The sequence below is a fragment of the Amblyraja radiata genome, chromosome 4, assembly GCF_010909765.2.
Source record: "Amblyraja radiata isolate CabotCenter1 chromosome 4, sAmbRad1.1.pri, whole genome shotgun sequence".
Classification (NCBI taxonomy): Eukaryota; Metazoa; Chordata; class Chondrichthyes; order Rajiformes; family Rajidae; genus Amblyraja; species Amblyraja radiata.
The window spans coordinates 8,747,825-8,766,285 of record NC_045959.1 but is presented as its reverse complement, the minus strand read 5'-3'; the positions used below and the strand labels follow the sequence as shown (position 1 = coordinate 8,766,285).

The window sequence follows — 18,461 nt, the reverse complement described above, 5'->3', positions numbered from 1 at the left end:
CCCTCCTTTCTGCCTCATCAGTCGGGTATTACGCAAAATACAACTAAACATGGCTCTCCGTTCCGAAATAACCAGATTGTTGGTTCATCCCGTAAAGTGCGGGAAAATCATCCCTACCATAATAGGACAAATGTGTTCGTCAGCAGAATCTTAAGTAACCATTTCCGGACCTGGGACTAACGAACCGAACAATGAACATATACAGCGGCTCACAGGCAGTCCACGAAGAAACTATATCGGGTCCACATCAGGAAGTGGGAAATATTGTTCTAGGAACAACATCACTACTGTACGACGAACATAACTCTGTTCTGAAATTCCTGGCTAGCCTCCACTATGATGAGGGGCTCAGTTTAGTGCCACAAACTGCGCCAGTAGTGCCTTTTCAGTATTCTGGGGCAAGGATCAGAGCGTCATTCTGTCGGGTCTCACCCCCTGGTGACTAAACTCATGAGGGGAATTTTTAATATTATCCCCAAGGACTAGTTTCCCTTATATGGTATATGAGTATAGTCCAACATTACTGAGGAATTGGTCACCAGCTACAGCTCTGTCCCTGCATAGACTTGCACATGACATGGTCATACTTATGGCATTGGTCTCAGCACACAGAATTCAGTCTTTCCATAAATCAAGGCTGGATAGTAACACCTCTTCTACGAGTAAAATAACTTTTTACATCCACGAATGAGTTTAACAGAACAGACCGGGATCGTCAGGCCTCATATAGTCAGTGCATACCCAATAGATGATTGCCTATGCATTATGAGACATTTGTTCTTATACATAGAGAACTCTAAACAGCACAGAGGCAATGAGATGTGACATTGCAGAAGCAAAATTAGATCTGTATCATGATTACCCCATAAGACAGGGGCTATAATTGTTGTTAATAGTTCATCATGGAATTTCAATGTCGGATTCATGTTTGAATACGTTAACACTATTTCCTCCCTTAGTCAATTAAGGCAGTTGTGAGGCATGGACTCGTTTCCACGGCATGAAATCACAGAGCTTTGAAATCTTCACGTAGTCACTCACGTGTCTCCGAAGTAAAATAGTAAGATTAAACGAGAACTTACCAGTTCGAAGTTTGATCGTTATTTTATGAGGAGTAACGTTGAGGGATTACGTGCCCTCCGCTCCCACCCTCGATCATAAAGTTCAACTGGTATCCTTTTTTCTCTAATCTTACTATGTTCAGGTCATTACTGTTATCTGTGATTTCACACCGCTGCTTTGAAGAATGACACGCATGCGTCCTGGCGGGTTTTTCACGTAATCCCTCAACGTTACTCCTCATAAAATAACGATCAAACTTCGAACTGGTAAGTTCTCGTTTAATCTTACTATTTAGGTTTATTATTGCCACAGTACAATAAAATGCTTCATTTTGCACGCTGTACAAACAGATCAGACACCCCATACATAGATAGAGCTCAGTCAAGTACAATAGATGGAGCAAAGGGAAAGATATGGAAGGATAAAGAAGTTGTATGGTGTGCTTGCCTTTATCGGTCGGGGCATTGAATGTAAGATTCAGGAAGTCATATTGCAGCTTTATAAAACATTTGTGAGGTTGCATTTAGAGTGCTGTATGTACTACTGGTCGGTACATTACAGAAAGATGTGGACACTTTGGAGAAGGTGCAGAAGAGTAATGCCTGGATTAGTTAAGATTATTTTCTCTGCAGTGTCAGAGGTTGAGGAAACACCTGACAAATGTTCATAGAATGATGAGAAACGTAAACAGTCAGAACATTGTTCCCAGGGTGGAAATGTCAGATTCTACAGGTAGGTTATAGGTGAGAGGTTTAAGGGAGATGTTCGGGGCAAGAGTTTCCATAGAGAGTGGTAGGTGGCTGGAACACACTGTCAAGGATGGGGTTGGAAGCAGATACGATAGAGGTGTTTAAGAGGCTTTTACAAAGGGATGGAATGTATGGATTTGGTGCTGGCAGAAGGGATTAGATTTACTTGGCATCACGTTCAACACAAACCTTGTGGCTGAGGGACCTGTTATTTTGTGGTACTGTCCTGTATTCCTTGCATGGGTGTCTTGAAACACACTTCCAACTCCAGGTAAAATACAGCAGTATCAAAGCCAGAGGATTTTAATGTGAATCTAGTTAACATCATTCATTTTAATTCAACACGTTATAGCATATCGTGATAAATGCATGCGAGCATATTTAAACCATGATTTTAATTATAACAGGAACATAACTATCAATTGGATAAACCACTGCCATAGTAAATCAGTTTACCTTCTGAAACAAGGAACCCCTTGTCCAGAACAATGGGTCACAGTTTAAGGGTAAGGGGGAAATCTTTTAGGACCGAGATGAGAAAAACATTTTTCACTCAGAGAGTGGTGAATCTCTGGAATTCTCTGCCACAGAATGTAGTTGAGGCCAGTTTATTGGCTATATTTAAGAGGGAGTTAAATGTGGCCCTTGTAACTAAAGTGATCAGGGGGTATGGAGAGAAGGCATGTCCAGGATACTGAGTTGGATGATCAGCCATGATCTTATTGAATGGCGGTGCAGGCTCGAAGGGCCGGATGGCCTACTCCTGCACCTATTTTCTATGTTTCTATGAAACATGTAATTGAAGCAATATAGGTTAGTGAAATACTGGGAAGGTTCCATTAAAGTTAATACTGGAAAACATTGGCCAGAAACAGGGCCAGGTGTATTGACTCTACAGGTATAAAGTGGGCACCTGTGGAAGCACAAATACTCTGCAGAAATTCTGTTTAAAAGACTCGGGCATAAGGGGTTAGCTGGGACAAACTTATGAACAGTGTGCAGCTACATGCAGAGCCCAGAAGGCAAGGAAGTTATTCCCAGTGGCTCCATTCGGGTAATGTCAATGATTCTTATGCTCAAACCAAGCCGAAGATAATGCTCCAGGTCTTCCAATCAAGTTAAGGACAGTACTCACAGTGGCCAAAATCAATGATCTTTGCGGGTTAAACCGAGGCAGTGATAATGTTCCCAGTAGTCCCCCTCAATACAAAGACTGTGGTCAAATAAAGGCAGTGAAAGCAAGACTTGGTCAGAGTCATAGAGTCATACAGTACTGAAACAGGCCCTTTGGCCCAGCTCTTCCACTCCAGCCAAAACACGTTGCCTCGCCTAAGCTTGTCCCATTTGCCTGCATTTGGACCATTTCGCTCTAAACCTTTCCTATCCATGTCCCTATCCAAGTATTTTTCAATGCTTTTATACTACCTGCTACTACAACCTCCTCCGGCAGCCTGCTCCATATACTCAATACTCTCTGAGTGTGACAGTTACCCCTATTCAATCGTGATCCTCTCTCTGTAAACCTATGTCCTCTGGTTCTTGCCCTGAGTGAAAGACTGTGAATTCCCTCTATATATTATAGTGGCAATAAGAAAAAAGAGGGTTGTAGCTTATCAGGATTTCACTTCAAACACCACCCCAAGTCATTAATCATTTAAACACCTATAGAACAAAATAGTCACCTTCTCGTTGATGTCCCTGGAACTCACTATAATCACAAAACTTTTGTTTAATTGGTGATTATGCTTTATGTGTTTACTTGGATATGGTGCATGTATTTATAATTATTTGTTAGTCAGAGTGTGCGTCTGAACATAAGGACTTGTATGCTTGTCTGCCTTATTAAATTCTGATATGGTATAGTTGGAAGAAAATTAATTGTTTTCCATGCTGGAAATTAATTGCTAATATTTGTTTAACTCGTATGGCTGGAATAGAAAACTATTCAAGGAACTGTTATCTATTTTTGTTTTTCTTCTTTAGCTGACTGGCATAAATTAGGAGCTATGTAAGGAGAAATATAAGCCCTTGTTCTATCTTTCAATACATGTGAAATAGGATGACAAAGAGTAATGCAGAGGGCGCATCTCAAGACAGGTCACGTCATAAAGAGCAAGAGCTGAGGAAACAATTGGTCACCTTTATCTAGTGTGTCGCAGCAGGCCGTGTCAAAGAAGACTGATTTTATATCTCGATTAAATATTTATGCTGTGCCTGCATTTTATGGTGCCCTGATTAGATGGAGGGATGACTTGTGCTGCAATGAATGTAAAACCAACAGGGGTGTGTGACAAATAAAGACAAATGAGCAACTGTTTGGTAAACTGCATAGAATATATAGCTGCACAGTATTGGTAAATAATGCATTTTTGTTGAGCTCAATTTGTGATTCAATTTAAAGCCATATCTGGGCCTGAGTATTCTGTTCAGTTGGTGTCAGTTTGTCCCTAGTGAGGCACAATGCAATTGAGAGCTTTGTTTTTTATTTCTTACTTGCCTCCCTCAGCTTTGTACATGAGTGCAGAGGCTTGGGCATGAGGCCAGAACATCTTCCTGTTCTTTTTTCAGCAAAAGCATTCTACAATGAGTTGCAGGTTTCCGCAGTGAGCATTGTGGTTCAAAGCATCACACTCAAAGTAGCTGTCAGGAAATCTTGTCACAGTCCGCTTCATCTCCTGCAGCGGGAATAGCCATTCTGCTACCTTCACCCGGTTTCTGCTGATTCTCCACCCAAGTCATTGGGAAGCGCTTTTCTCCAGCTCCATCAGTCCTAGCCGGTAAAATAAATCCTCAAACCCAAGCCATCACAACATCAATCTTCTAATTCGATACAAGGTTAGAGGGTGGCACAATGGTGCAGCTGGTAGATCTGCTGCCTCACAGCACCAGAGATGCAGGTATGATCCTGATCTCGGGTGCAGTGTTTGTGGAGTTTGCGACCACGTGCGTTTCTGCTGGGTGTTCCGTTTCTTCCCACATCCCAAAGACACGTAAGTCAGATTGACCTCTTTAAATTGCCACAACCATATAGTGATTGGATGCAAAAGTAGGATAACATAGAACTAATGTGAATGGATGATGGATGGTCATTGTGGACTCAGTGGCCATACGGGCCTGTTTCCTGCTGTAACTGTTTCAATCAGTCAGTGTCATTACCCAAGATAGACACAAAAAGCTGGAGTAACTCAGCGGGACAGGCAGCATCTCTGGAGAGCAGGAATGGGTGATGTTTCGGGTCGAGAACCTTCTTCAGACCCTTCAGACGTATCGACCCGAAACGTCACCCATTCCTTCTCTCCAGGGTTGCCGCCTGTCCCTCTGTGTTACTCCAGCTTTTTGTGTCTATCTTCGGTTTAAACCAGCATCTGCAGTTCATTCCTACACAGTATCATTACCCAAACTAGCAAGGTACCCCCAGTATCACTGTGGATAAATCACCCATGTTGGTGGGTTCATTTTGGGTCCATGAAAGGATGCCTCAACCATGGTAGCATTTTGCCTGAATGCATCCTTGTATGTTTTATGCAGTTTTGGTCCCCTAATTTGAGGAAGGACATTCTTGCTATTGAGGGAGTGCAGAGTAGGTTTACAAGATTAATTCCCGGGATGGCAGGACGGTCATATGCTGGGAGAATTGAGCGGCTGGGCTTGTACACTCTGGAGATTAGAAGGATAAGAGGGGATCTTATTGAAACATAACAGATTATTAAGGGTTTGGACATGCTAGAGGCAGGAAATGTTCCTGATGTTGGGGGAGTCTAGAACCAGGGGCCACAGTTTAAGAATAAGGGCTAAGCCATTTAGAACGGAGACAAGGAAACACTTTTTCTCACAGAGAGTGGCGAGTCTGTGGAATTCTCTACCTCAGAGGGTGGTGGAGGCGGGTTCTCTGGATACTTGCAAGAGAGAGCTAGATAGGGCTCTTAAAGATAGCGGAGTCAAGGGATATAGGGAGAAGGCAGGAACGGGGTACTGATTGGGGATGATCATCCATGATCACATTGAATGGCGGTGCTGGCTCGAAGGGTCGAATGGCCTACTCCTGCACCTATTGTCTATAGTCTATGAATCCAGTAATCTATTTTACCAATTCCTTGAGTAATGTTTAATGTAAATACTTAACAAGCATAAATGTTTGATAAATGCACAAATTAGTACATTCTTAGTTCACGAGATATGAACTGGTCACGTAACTTGACGTGTTTTGAAAGATGGACGAAGGGTTTATACTTCTCCTTATATATTTCCTAACTGATGCCAGTCAGCTAAAGAAGGAAACCAAAAAGGATAACAATAGCTCCTTGAATAGCTTTCCATTATAGCCACATGGGTTACACAATTTACTTTAGCCTTTTAGACTCTAGAGATACAGCGTGGAAACAGGCCTTTGGCCCACCCAGTCCACACTAACCAGATCGCCCTGTACACTAACACTATCCTACACACTAGGGACAATTTTCAATTTTCTCTGATGCCAATTACCCAACAAATCTGTATGTCTTTGGGGTGTGGGAGGAAACCGGAGCACACATAGAAAACCTACATGTTCACAGAGAACGTACAAACTCCGTACAGACAGCACCGGTAATCGTACCCAGATCACTGTCGCTAGAAGACAGCAACTCTACCGCTGTGCCACTCCTCCCGACTGGACTATTGCACTCCTCCCGACTGGACTATTGCAACTCACTTCTCCTTGGCATCAACTCCACCTACATCAACCGACTCCAACTGGTCCAGAACGCAGCCGCCCGACTCATCACCCACACCAAATCCTGGCATCACATCACTCCAGTCCTCAAAAAACTTCACTGGCTTCCCATCTCCCACCGGATCACCTACAAAATCCTGGTCCTCACCTACAAAGCCCTTCACCATCTGGCCCCCCCATATCTCATTGACCTCCTCTCCCCCTACCAACCCTCACGGTCCCTCAGATCCACATCTGCCGGTCTCCTCTCCATCCACAAGTCCAACCTCCGCAGTTTTGGGGACAGAGCCTTCTCCAGGGCAGCTCCCAGACTCTGGAACTCCCTCCCCCAACTGATCCGCAATTCCGTGTCCCTCACCATCTTCCAGTCCCGCCTCAAGACCCATCTCTTCACCTCTGCCTATCCTTAGCCCCACGTCCCCGTCCCTTTTCATCTGTGCATTAATTGCCTCATACTGTGTTTTGTATTGAATTCTGTCTTTACTTTGTGTGCTAGTCATGTCTCTACTATTTATTTCATTCCCCTTACATGTTTTTCCTCTACATGCTCAATTTTTGTAAGGTGTCCTTGAGACTCTTGAAAGGCGCCCATAAATAAAATTTATTATTATTATTATTATTATGCCTCCCTCGAATATTAGCAGTTCATTTCTGGCATAGAAAGCTATTGTTCAATATGTGATGAACAGTTTTTATATTTAGTGGGATGGCTAATGGACTAACAGAGGGGTTCCTGAATATCCTGCATCCATACAATGTTTTGGTTAAAATAACAACCAATCTTTGGCAGAGGTATTTAGGACAAATAATGAATTGAAAAGGCTGGCCCAGAAATATTTTTATTATAGTGAAAACATTTTTCAAATTCCTACGTCCTCCTGAATGGTTGCTTTGGAAATCTGATCTTGTTTCACAGCGATGTCTGCTTTTGGGGTGGTGGGATGTGATGGGGAGAGTACGAGACTACTGCCTTCTCCATAGTTTAGTTTAGTTTAGAGATACAGCGCAGAAACAGGTCCTTCGGCCCACCGAGTCCACGCCGACCCGCGATTCCCGCACATTAACACTACCCTACACACACTAGGGACAATTTGACATTTTTACCAAGCCAATTAATCTACAAACCTGTACATCTTTGTGGGAGGAAACCGAAGGTCTCGGAGAAAACCCACGCAGGTCACGGGCAGAACATACAAACCGTACAGACAAGCATCCGTAGTCAGGATCGAACTTCAAGGATTGAAGTTCCCACTTCAACAGTTTTCAGGGCGATGTCAAGAAATGACAGAGAATAGGCCAAAATAGGCTTTGGTTAGTGAGTCTGTGCTGAAGTAGAGATGGTTGATAGCTACAAGTTCTAAGAAATAAATATCACCAGCAATTTGTTCTGGACCAGCCACATCGAAGTAATAGCTAAGAAAGCACACCATTGCCTCTACTTCCTGAGTAGGCTTAGGAAGCTTGGCGTGTCACCAACAACCGGTACAAAGCATTTTACCAGAATGTGGAACAGCATGGTTTGGGAACAGCTCCATACAAACACTGCAAGAGATAGCAGAGAATCATGAACACAGCCCAATCCACCACTCAAACCAATATCCCTTCCATTGATACATCTATACCTCACGCTGCCTCGGCAAGGCCACCAGCATAATCAAGGACAATTCTCACCCCAGTCATTCCCTCTTCTCCCTCTCTCATTAGGCAAGAGGTACAGAAGATTGAAAACACACACTTCCAGATTCAGGTACATTTCTTGTCAGCTGTTAGCAGGCAACTGAACCATCCTCACACCAACTAGAGAGCAGACCTGACCTCCCATCTACCTCATTGGAGACCTCCAAACTATCTTTAATCAAACGTTACTGCACTTTATCTTGCACTAAACGTTGTACCCTTTACCCTACTGTATATCTGTACACTGTGGATGGCTTGATTGTAATCATGTATAGTCTTTTCACTGACTGGAGAGTAGACAGCAAAAAAGTGTTTCACTCACTGTCCCTTGGTACTTGTGACAAGGATAAAGTAAACTAAAAACTAAACTAAACAAAAACTAAGCTGAATAGTCTTCTGCCATTCCTATTTGCTATTCTTCTGTCCCTGAGAGGAACGTGTAAAATGTCCTTGATTTCTTTCAGACAGTTGAAACTGCAGTATGGCAATAAACCTGTACTTCAGGGACCAGTGCCAGAAGGTATAAAGGTCTTACAATCATAGAAATTGGTGCTAATAGTTTTCTAGGGATATTTATGCATTGCCTTGCACTTTCTCTCAAGGGTTGTGACATCTCTCTATCAGCATTTTTGCTGAAGGCAGTGAAAACTGCTTATTATTTACAGACTGACAATTGACAATATATCAATGCAAAAATTGGATTTGCATATCATCCACAGTTTGATTAAAAATTGCAAATTAGAGCCAACTACTTGCAGCAAAACGTTTTGGGAAACGTTTTTCTTTTTTTTTAACCGGGTGGATTTTGCTGATTCCAGAGAAATGCTCTTCTTTTAATCTTTAAAATATAAATGAGGATTCAGTGAAAATGGCATCAGAATTAACAACAGTCTGCAACATGAGGAAAAAACATTTCTGGATAACAAGGAGGCGTACAATTATATTGCAAACTGTTCATCTATATCAATAATGTTGATTGGGTTAGAAAATTGGAAAGGAGTGAGTCAGGAGTTGTGTTAATCGGGCAATGTACATCGCCATTGAATGATAGTCTCACCTACTTTTCTCTGCATGGTGCAAATTTCAGTCAACACAGGCAAGTAAGGAGGGGTGGGGTGGGGCAGGTAAAAATGTTTTCCAGTAAGGTGAACAATGCAGTTTTCATGATTATTTTGGTATCTTTAATCATGCCCTGCTCTGTGCAATTCTGATAACAATTTCAGCACAGTTTCAACGTTGAGGTAGAATGCTGCCAGCATACGCATGCTCCTTCAGAACAATGTGGAGGTTTTAAAACTGTTGAATGGTAATGGATTGAAATAAATTTAAGGGAAAGGATTTCTATTCTACTTTTAACAAAACCATTCCCTTTAATCATGAAGATGATTTTAGTTTTATTCTAAATGTTCTTATTTTCCACACCCTCTGTTGCAATTTATTTTATCCCAGAAGTATTTGTCTCTCTGCATTAATGCTCAAGGACAAATTAAGTGTTGTAGAGTTATAAACAAAAGATGTAACTATCAAATTATCACGGTGAATGACCTACTTGAAGTCCATGGTGGCAAGAAGTATCTCGACCCAAATTGTCACCCATTCCTTCTCTCCAGAGATGCTGCCTGCCCCGCTGAGTTACTCCAGCATTTTGTGTCGATCTGTCGCATTAAAGACAATCCCCATTCAGCTCAATGGTGCAGTTATTTTCCAACCCCTTCATGTTCCCCTGCAATATGGGTTAGCTTATTCAGATCTGTACCTACAGCATTCCCTATTCAGTTCTCACACTGAGCATTGCTGCAGTGTCTTAGAGAGTCCATACTAAGGACCAATAAACTGTGAGGGAGTGTGGACACTATATGTTAGTCAGCCTCTGTTGCATAAGGGAGGAATGGAAAACAAGGAGGATAATTCCTTTCCACTAATCTTTTGCCACTGTCTTTGATATTGAAGTGGAACTAAAGCTGATAGATTTACTGCTTAGATGTATGGTGATGCAGTGATCAAGTTACTGCCTAACAGCGGCAGAGACCCGGGTTTTATCCTGACAATGGGTGGTGTCTGTATGGAGTTTGTAAGTACTCCCCATGACCACGTGTGTTTAGGCACTAAAAAACTGAAAGGCAGGCAAAAAGACATAATAAAATTACAAAAAAGGCACAAAAAAGGCATTTATTGACAAAAAAAAGTATTAAAAAGGCATTTATTTCCACCACCAAAATATGGTTAAAAATAATGATATGAAGGTATACTCCATTAAATGACCAAAGTTGCCTGGTTGCACATAATTACTACCATTTGTTTCAAATTATAATATTTCTAGTCTTTTTGGCAAAGAAGTAATGGGTTCAATCCCTAATCCTAAAAGAAGGTAGACATGGCAGGGCCAAGTATAGAGAATTAGAGATAAACCTAAAGCAGTGACATTTGTGGAAATGGACACATAACATCAAATAAAAAGAATTCCCCCTTCATCCCATATTTGCAGACGTGCTCTTCAGTAAGATATGGCCGTCAGTTCACACGTCCCTCCTGGCAACTCGGAGTTTCAGCTGTTCTTGTTACTGCAGCTTTAGCTGTGAAACCATGTGTGTAATGAGTTTTCACTTCAAGTTGCAGTCTTATAGATGGTTCCTTTAGCAAATTGTAGCTGTCCAATATCATGACTACAGGGAGGAAGGGAACGGGATTAAACATGGTGTTTTGAAGATGTATCAGTGGCCGTGATCTTCTCTGGTCAGTAACACAGATGAAAATGAGCTTTTTTCCATCCCGTTCTCCTGACACGTTAGTGAGGAAGCAAAGTGTTGCCACCTCCAGCATACTAATTCCAAATTTTTCTTTGCAAATTATGTTAACTTCATCTCACTATGAAAGCCATGATAATCATGATGCTGGCCAACCCTGGTTTATTTTCAATTTTCAGTTAGTATATGCACAAAGCGAGCAATGGCAGAATTGTAGCAACACCATACAAGTGTGTGTCATTGAAACACTAACAGCTGGTATCTGTGCATAAACCTGGAATATTTAGGTTAAATCATAGAGTCATACAACACAGAAACAAGGTTTGTTGCTACCGAGATCCATGTCAACCACCAAACACTTGTCTGCACTGGTCACATTTTCCTGTTATATCAAATGCCCTCCACCGCTGGCCCTTCTTCCCTTAATTATTCCGCTATCCACTAAGATCAGAGGTGATTTACATTAGCTAATTTAAACATTTTTAGCATGTGGGAGTAATTCAGAGCAACTCTGGGAAAAGCACAGATCACAGGGAGAATGGACAAATGCCACCAATCAGCTGAAATAAAGTCTGGAGCTGTCAGACAGCAGTGTTAACTGCTGCAATGATGTTGCTTTCTCTAATTCAAATAACCCATGCATTCTCTCTCCATCCCTCCTCCACCTTAGTCATCTTGCTAGATTTACTGTCCGTATCCCTTTGTTATCACCTCTACCACAGCTAAAGCCCCTGTCCCACTTTCACAACCTAATTGGCGACCTCTGCAGAGTTTGCCCTTGAATCATACTCGCAGCATGGTCGCCACGAGGTCGTATGAGGTCGTAGGAAGTCTTCGTAACTCTTCCTCATGCTCGTGAGTGGTCTCCGCGTACTCGTGGCCTCAAGTAGGTCGCGGCGTTTTTTCCAGCCTGATAAAAAATGTCCACGAGTAAAAAAGAAGGTCGGCATGGAAAAAATCTATATGTTTTACTCGTAGTAGGTCGTAGGTAGGTCGTGGTGGCAGTCGTAGGTAGTCGTAGGTCGGTAACTGGCCCGAGAATAAAATGCAAACATGACAATTTGATCATGTGATCATTTTCCACGTAGCTAGTCGTAGTTGGTCCTAGGTGCGGAAGACTGAGGTCGAGGGGGGTCGTAGGAGGATGTAGACACAGTCGTAGGATGTCTTAGGAGGTAATTTACTTTGGCGAGTCAACACGACCTTGACATTTTCTTCAACTCATCTGGGGCCTTCTAAACTCGTGGATTAGGTCGTCCAAGTGGGACAGGCCCTTAACAAAGGCTCGACCTTTCCATCGGTGCCACCTCTGATTTGTTCTTTTCATACCCCTAGTTTCCCTCTCCCCTGACTCTCAGCCTGAAGAAGGGTCTCAACCTGAAAAATCATCTATTCCTTTTCTCTAGAGATGCTGCCTGACCTGCTGAGTTACTCCAGCATTTTGATTCCATCTAACTGCTGTATTGCCGCATTACCCATTCTGATGCTCAAATATAGAAATTGTATGTGATCCGGTTTCCAGTTTCCAGACTTGTAATGCAGTGTGGAATGTCATGCATAGCCACCAGAAACAGAAGTTATTTTCACAGACCGATTCACTGACTCACACCTGTAGATTGTGGCAGTGGAACACAGATTTGCTGGCATTTTACCAGATCACTGATGCACAAGGGTCATCCCCATCCATGCTGACACCCTGACCAGCAAATGTTTCTCATGAGATTCAGTCTTAGTTTAGTTTAGAGATACAGCATGGAAACAGGCCCTTCAGCCCACCGCGTCTACACCAACCATCAATCACCAATGAACTGGTTCAATGTTATCCCACTTTCGCATCCTACGAAGTAGGAGCAATTTACAGAAGCCAATTAACCTAAAATCTGCATATCTTTGGAATATGGGAAGAAACTAGAGCACCCAGAGAAAACCCACATGGTCATGGGAAGAATCTACAAACTCCACACACACAGGTCTCTGGCACTGTGATGCAGCAGCTCTACCATTGCGCCACTGTGCTAACCAGTGTCACCCTGCATTTACAGAAAATATGTAAAGGGCCTGTCCCACGAGCATGCAGCAGCAAGCGTGACCAAACCGGAAGCGGGGGCCGTGCGGAGGTTGAGTGAGTGACGTGAAGTTTGAGCGAAGTTCACGGGAAGTTCGTGCGTGACGTACATCGTCGAGACGCTGCATATGCCAGTCGAGGCGGTGCATACGGCGTTGAGGTGGCTGCGGGCCGGTCGCGCTTGCCGTATGCAGTTGCATGCTCGTGGGACAGTCCCTTTAGTTAGGCCATTCCTGGAAACTCTTCAGATTGCACATTGAGAAAATTGCCAGCATTTCCCATTTGGAAGCTGCAGACTTGCATCTCAAGTTATGATTCTAAGTAGGTTTAAGACATTGAACTGAATTCTTATATATTTCAAGTTTTCAATTTTGTTCCACTAAATTGCTGATTGAATAAAGCATTCTTTCCCAGACATCTTCAATCCCCATTCATGCTCCTCATTCAATGCGGGGCAATCACATCATTTGAAAACCTTCCGCGACAGAAAACAATCTGTTAAGGATGCAGAGAGGATGAAATGAGCAGCCAGGAGCAATCATCGTGTCTGATATTGTTGTCCATAGAGGTTGCAATAGGATTGAACCCACGTTGCTGGAATTTTAAGGCAGTAGCTCTATTAGCAATGTCACTGTGCCACCCATATTTATCTGAATATCTGAGCAATGTATCATGTGATGCAAATGGTCCACAATGGAAGTCGAACATTTCCTGCCCAGTGCTGCAGAAATAATAGTCCTCGGAATATGAAACACCAATTTCACATAAGCCTCAAATTAATAACCAGAGACATTTTGCAGCCTCTGCAGCCCAGAGTGCTTTTTCTTCTTCTGCTTTCGTGTGGCGTGCACAGCCTAAAGTTGTTGGACAACTTGTTCTATTTGATCTTCCATTTGTGCACGTTGAGTTGATTGTATTAGTCAAAACAGGGTGGACCATGTGAAGGTTGCAATCTCCCACCCCACCCAGAGTGCTCCTTTGAAATAACTTTTCAAATGGTTACAGGATCAATCAAGTGTGCGGTGATTCTTTAGGTGAATGATTTTAAGCATCAATTCCCTTCACTGCTCCATTAGTGTAATCCATTACTACCGGAGCATCTTCCATTTAGATCTCTGAATTACATTTTAATCCTTTAAGCAGTCGCCATGCCATTTGTTGTGTTCATGAAATATCTACGTATTCAATATGTAGGAATGCGAGTAAGTCCGTTTACGGTGAATTACCGGTGAATATCTTAATCTGACAGCTTTGAAATGACACAAGGTTCTTAATAAAATACAGTATTATTCCAAATACAATCTTTCTCTCATAGTTTAGTTTTGTTTAAAGATACAGGGTTGAAACAGGCTCGTTAGCTCACTGCCCAACCTGTACACTAATTCAATCATATGCACTAGGGATAATTTACAGAAGCCAATTAACATACAAACGTTACCTAATACCTTTATTACCTAATTGACTTTACCTAATATTTTGAGAAATTTTGGGCACCATATCTGAGGAAGGATGTGCTAGTTCTGGAGAGGGTCCAGATGAGGTTTTCAAGAATGATCCCAGGAATGAGTACGTTAAAATATGATGAGCATTTGATGGCACTGGGCCTATATTCGCTGGAGTTTAGAAGAATGAGGGGGGGACCTCATTGAAACGTATATAGAATAGTGAAAGGCTTGGATAGAGTGGATGTGGTGAGGATGTTTCCACTCGTGGGAGAGTCATGGCGTCACAATTAAAGGATGTTCTTTTAGGCAGGAGATGAGGAGGAATTTCTTTAGCCGGAGGGTGGTGAATCTGTGAAATTCTTTGCCACAGAAGGCTGCGGAGGCAAAGTTTATGGATATATTTAAAGCAGAGATAGATAGATTCCTGATTAGTACGGGTGTCAGAGGTTAAGGGAAGAAGGCAGGAGAATGGGGTTAGGAGCTAGATCAGGCATGATTGAATGGCGGAGTAGACTTGATGGGCCGAATGGCCCAATTCTACTCCTATCACTTATGATCTTATGAAACTTGTACGTCTTTGGAATTTGGGAGGAAGCAGAGCACACGGAGGAAACCTGTGCATTCCGAGGGAGAGCCTACAAACTCCATACAGACAACACCCTAGGATTGTAGCTGGATCTCTGGCTTTTAAGGCAGCATCTCTATCGCTGTGCCACTGTGTCGCACCATATGTAGTATCCTTCCAAATAAGAATACCCTCCAGAAAAATGACAGGACTATTGCAGATCCAAGCTGTTGGCAGCACAAATGGCAGTGATTTTCAAATACCAGTCCTTAGTTCACAACTGGACAATTTACTGAGCAGGTTACCAGCATGGGTGGAAAGGATCCTTATGCATCAGTGATCTGGCGAGATGCCAGCCAATCCATGTTCCGCTGCCTCATTTCACAGGTGTGAACCAGTGTACCGTTAAATGAAAATCACTTTTGTTTCTGGTGCTAATGGTCCAACAATAGTTTGAAAATGTTGTTAGCAGCTGGAGGAAAATCAAATAATTAAATAAATCAGCAAGCAAAATTCTATTTAAAATAGCAGTGAACAGAGAGCTATCAAATTGTGGTTTAAAAAAAAAATGTTGATCAATAATGTTCTTCGAGAAGCGAAATCTGCCATTTTTACTCCATTTGCCGCTATCAATGAGGTTGACTCTTAACTGGAAGGGTGATTAGGAATGAACTGTAAATGGCAGCATTATTGATCTCTGTTTTTAATGGATGAAGATAATCTATATTTATGATTGATGAAGCTCAAAGCATAAGCACTGGCCTGGGTCGACAAGTCCTGCTGCTCTGTAAAATGCTGTGGGCTCATGTGCTGAAGGGTCTGTGCCGTGCAATGTTGCATGTGCAACCTCAGCATCCTTCTGGAATTCTTCTGGCAACTTGACACATCATCCTACTGCTCCACACTTCCATGGTTTGGCAGCAAAAAGAAAGACATTTTTCATTTGAGTTTCTGGCAAATTGTAACAAGCACAGGTAACACTTGATTTTCTTTCCCTTCATCTTCTTCTTATCGAGTCCACACACAAGATTAGAAGTTGTTCAGCAAGGGCTGAACACACTTCTCGGCATCTGCACAATGGTGTCTGTCTTGCGCTTCTTGTGCGTCTTGTGCGTGGTGGTGGAAAGATTGGTTGAAACAGGGCCGCGACGTGAACGCTCTTTCCTTGACCCCTTTCCCTTCATGAACAGCAAGCATCCTTTGGCAAGCCAGAGCCACCCTCGATGTTTCTTTTCAACCCGTGCCACGATTCTCGAGTTGGGCTGTGGAATAAACTTGACCCCAATACGCTAAAATGTAGGAATTAACACGAGTCATTTCTAAACCCATTATGGTCCAAAATAAAGGAAATGGGAAGAACAGTGTAATGTATTTCCACTGCACGTAGAAAGGTTGGGAGAGGAAATGTCAGAAAAATAATAAACATGGATATTAATAAAGCACATGAAACCTAGAAAGGGGGTGACAAAGAAAAGTTGCAGCTGAGAAAGAAAAGGTTATCCGATTACAAGCTTTTCCTTTTCCTTGTACTTTCCTTGCATAGTTGCATCTGAAGAGACTTCCAAGGGATTGAAGATGTTCAATTCTTGGTCAGAATCTACTTTTATGGTGAGGTAGCATCTGGTGAAAAGGAAAATGCTGAGACAGATTCAACATGGGACAGAACAAAATAAATATGAAATCCATTGAAAGTAGGCTCTTGAATCTGGGTCAGAGCATTGAGAGATTTATAACCGATGCAGGGTCCTGACAGGTTCTCGGCCCAAAACAACAGCATTTCTCCCCCCAATGGCCAATCAGCCCATTGGGTAATGCTGGCTCAAAGCTATCCAAATCATAAGAGAAGGGCAGTCAAATCAAATGAACCTGTAAATATAGCAAGAATAGAAATTGTTCTGTTTGTGCTGAAGGTGATATGCAAATTATACGGGAATGAAATTACCATAAAAGCAATAACTGTGAAAATATTTCTTTTTTTTTCTCTCCAATAGGGAATGAATTAAATTTGACAAAGGTTCCTCGAGCACAGACCTTCCCCAGCTACATCTCAGAACAGAGTCACGAGCACCAACACTTATTATCTCCATCTAGTGGCTACGGATCGAGCTACAGCTCTGGGCTGGCCCAGTGATGTGCACCGAACAATGGGAGGAGTCACTGTGAGCCAGGCCACGTGTTACTGAGACAAGCCTGAATGAGTAACAGTGAGGGGCAAGGACTACATACAGGTGAAACACAACAAGACTTGGATGGCTTTTGCTGTACTTGAAGCATTCAGGTGATAGACTGAATATTCATAGGCTTAAAAATACATCTTTTTTTAATATTAATTGGCTCCCACCTGCTGATAACTACATACCTCCTTGGGACATAGAATTTGATGTATAAAAAATGCAATGTAGAGTATTTTTAAAATCCAGCTGCTGTAAAACATAGCTTCTGTGTGTTAAACACAATTGTTTGCATAGGTCTGAAAGTGACGAGTCAAATTGTCTGTGTCTGCAACAACTGTCTAACAGTGCTTCTGTTTCTAATACTAATTCAGGTATTGCTTTCAGATCTGCCCTGCAGTTATTCCCAGATATCAAATAGTTTTTCTCAGAAACAAATGCCCAAGACTGTTTTCATTCTACATCAGGTTGCAGTGTTTTTTGATGCTATTTTGTTTATTGAGGAGAATTTTCTGTGAAGAATAAGGGCTCTGTGGTTCAATTTTGATGAAGGTTTTGTGTGTCCGGGGAAGGGGGATGTGATGGGTGGTGGGGAATGATGGGGTCGTATGAGGGGTTTTTCACAGGTTGAACATAAGACTATGCAGGTGGTTTTAAGCTTCAACTGCAACAACTGTACACATGAAGAACAAAATAAGGAAATTGATAATTCACTTTAGGACAAACGAAAATACATTGATATCAGTACTGTGTTCTGGCAACGTGTTGGAAAGGCTCTGATTAGAAATGTAGTCTCTGTAAAAGCAGGTCATCATTTGTTCTCAGCAAGGGGAGAATTATTTCATGAACATCATCTTTTAAGTAAAGGCACCTTTCATTCGCTGGAGAATTTGTTGGCAACATGAAAAATGTGCAATATTTACCAACATGCATTTTCTTTTGGAATTGGCACTTTAGATGATAGTTCATAATTAACTATCCAAGTATATCCACTTGTGCCAGTTTGAAGTTACCTTAAGACCTGAAATATCAAACCCTATGAAGCCAGAGCTGGGAAAAAAAACTGCCAAGGAGCAGCTGAATTACAGCATGTTGGCAATAAAGAGGCATAAGATGTTGGCATAACCAGCAGTTAAAACAACAGCTGCAGGGAGGACCAAGAAAATCAGTTTCGATTAAGTGTCTGCACCCAAAACGTCAACTGCAATGCTTCTCTCCATTGGCATGGCCTGAACTGCTGTATGTTTCCAACTTTCACTGTTTCTGTCTCAA

General features: G+C 42.2%; 1 protein-coding gene across 1 annotated transcript in view; it reads left to right on the top strand.

Annotated features, from left to right (window-relative positions):
• Nucleotides 1-17,914, top strand: part of dok6 (docking protein 6) — a 487,069-nt gene extending 469,155 nt beyond the window's left edge. The window contains exon 8 of the mRNA XM_033018929.1: nt 17,010-17,914. Within this exon, the coding sequence (XP_032874820.1) occupies nt 17,010-17,149 (140 nt within the window). The 3' untranslated portion in view covers nt 17,150-17,914. The remainder of the gene's footprint in view (nt 1-17,009) is intronic.
• Nucleotides 17,915-18,461: the final 547 nt, after the last annotated feature.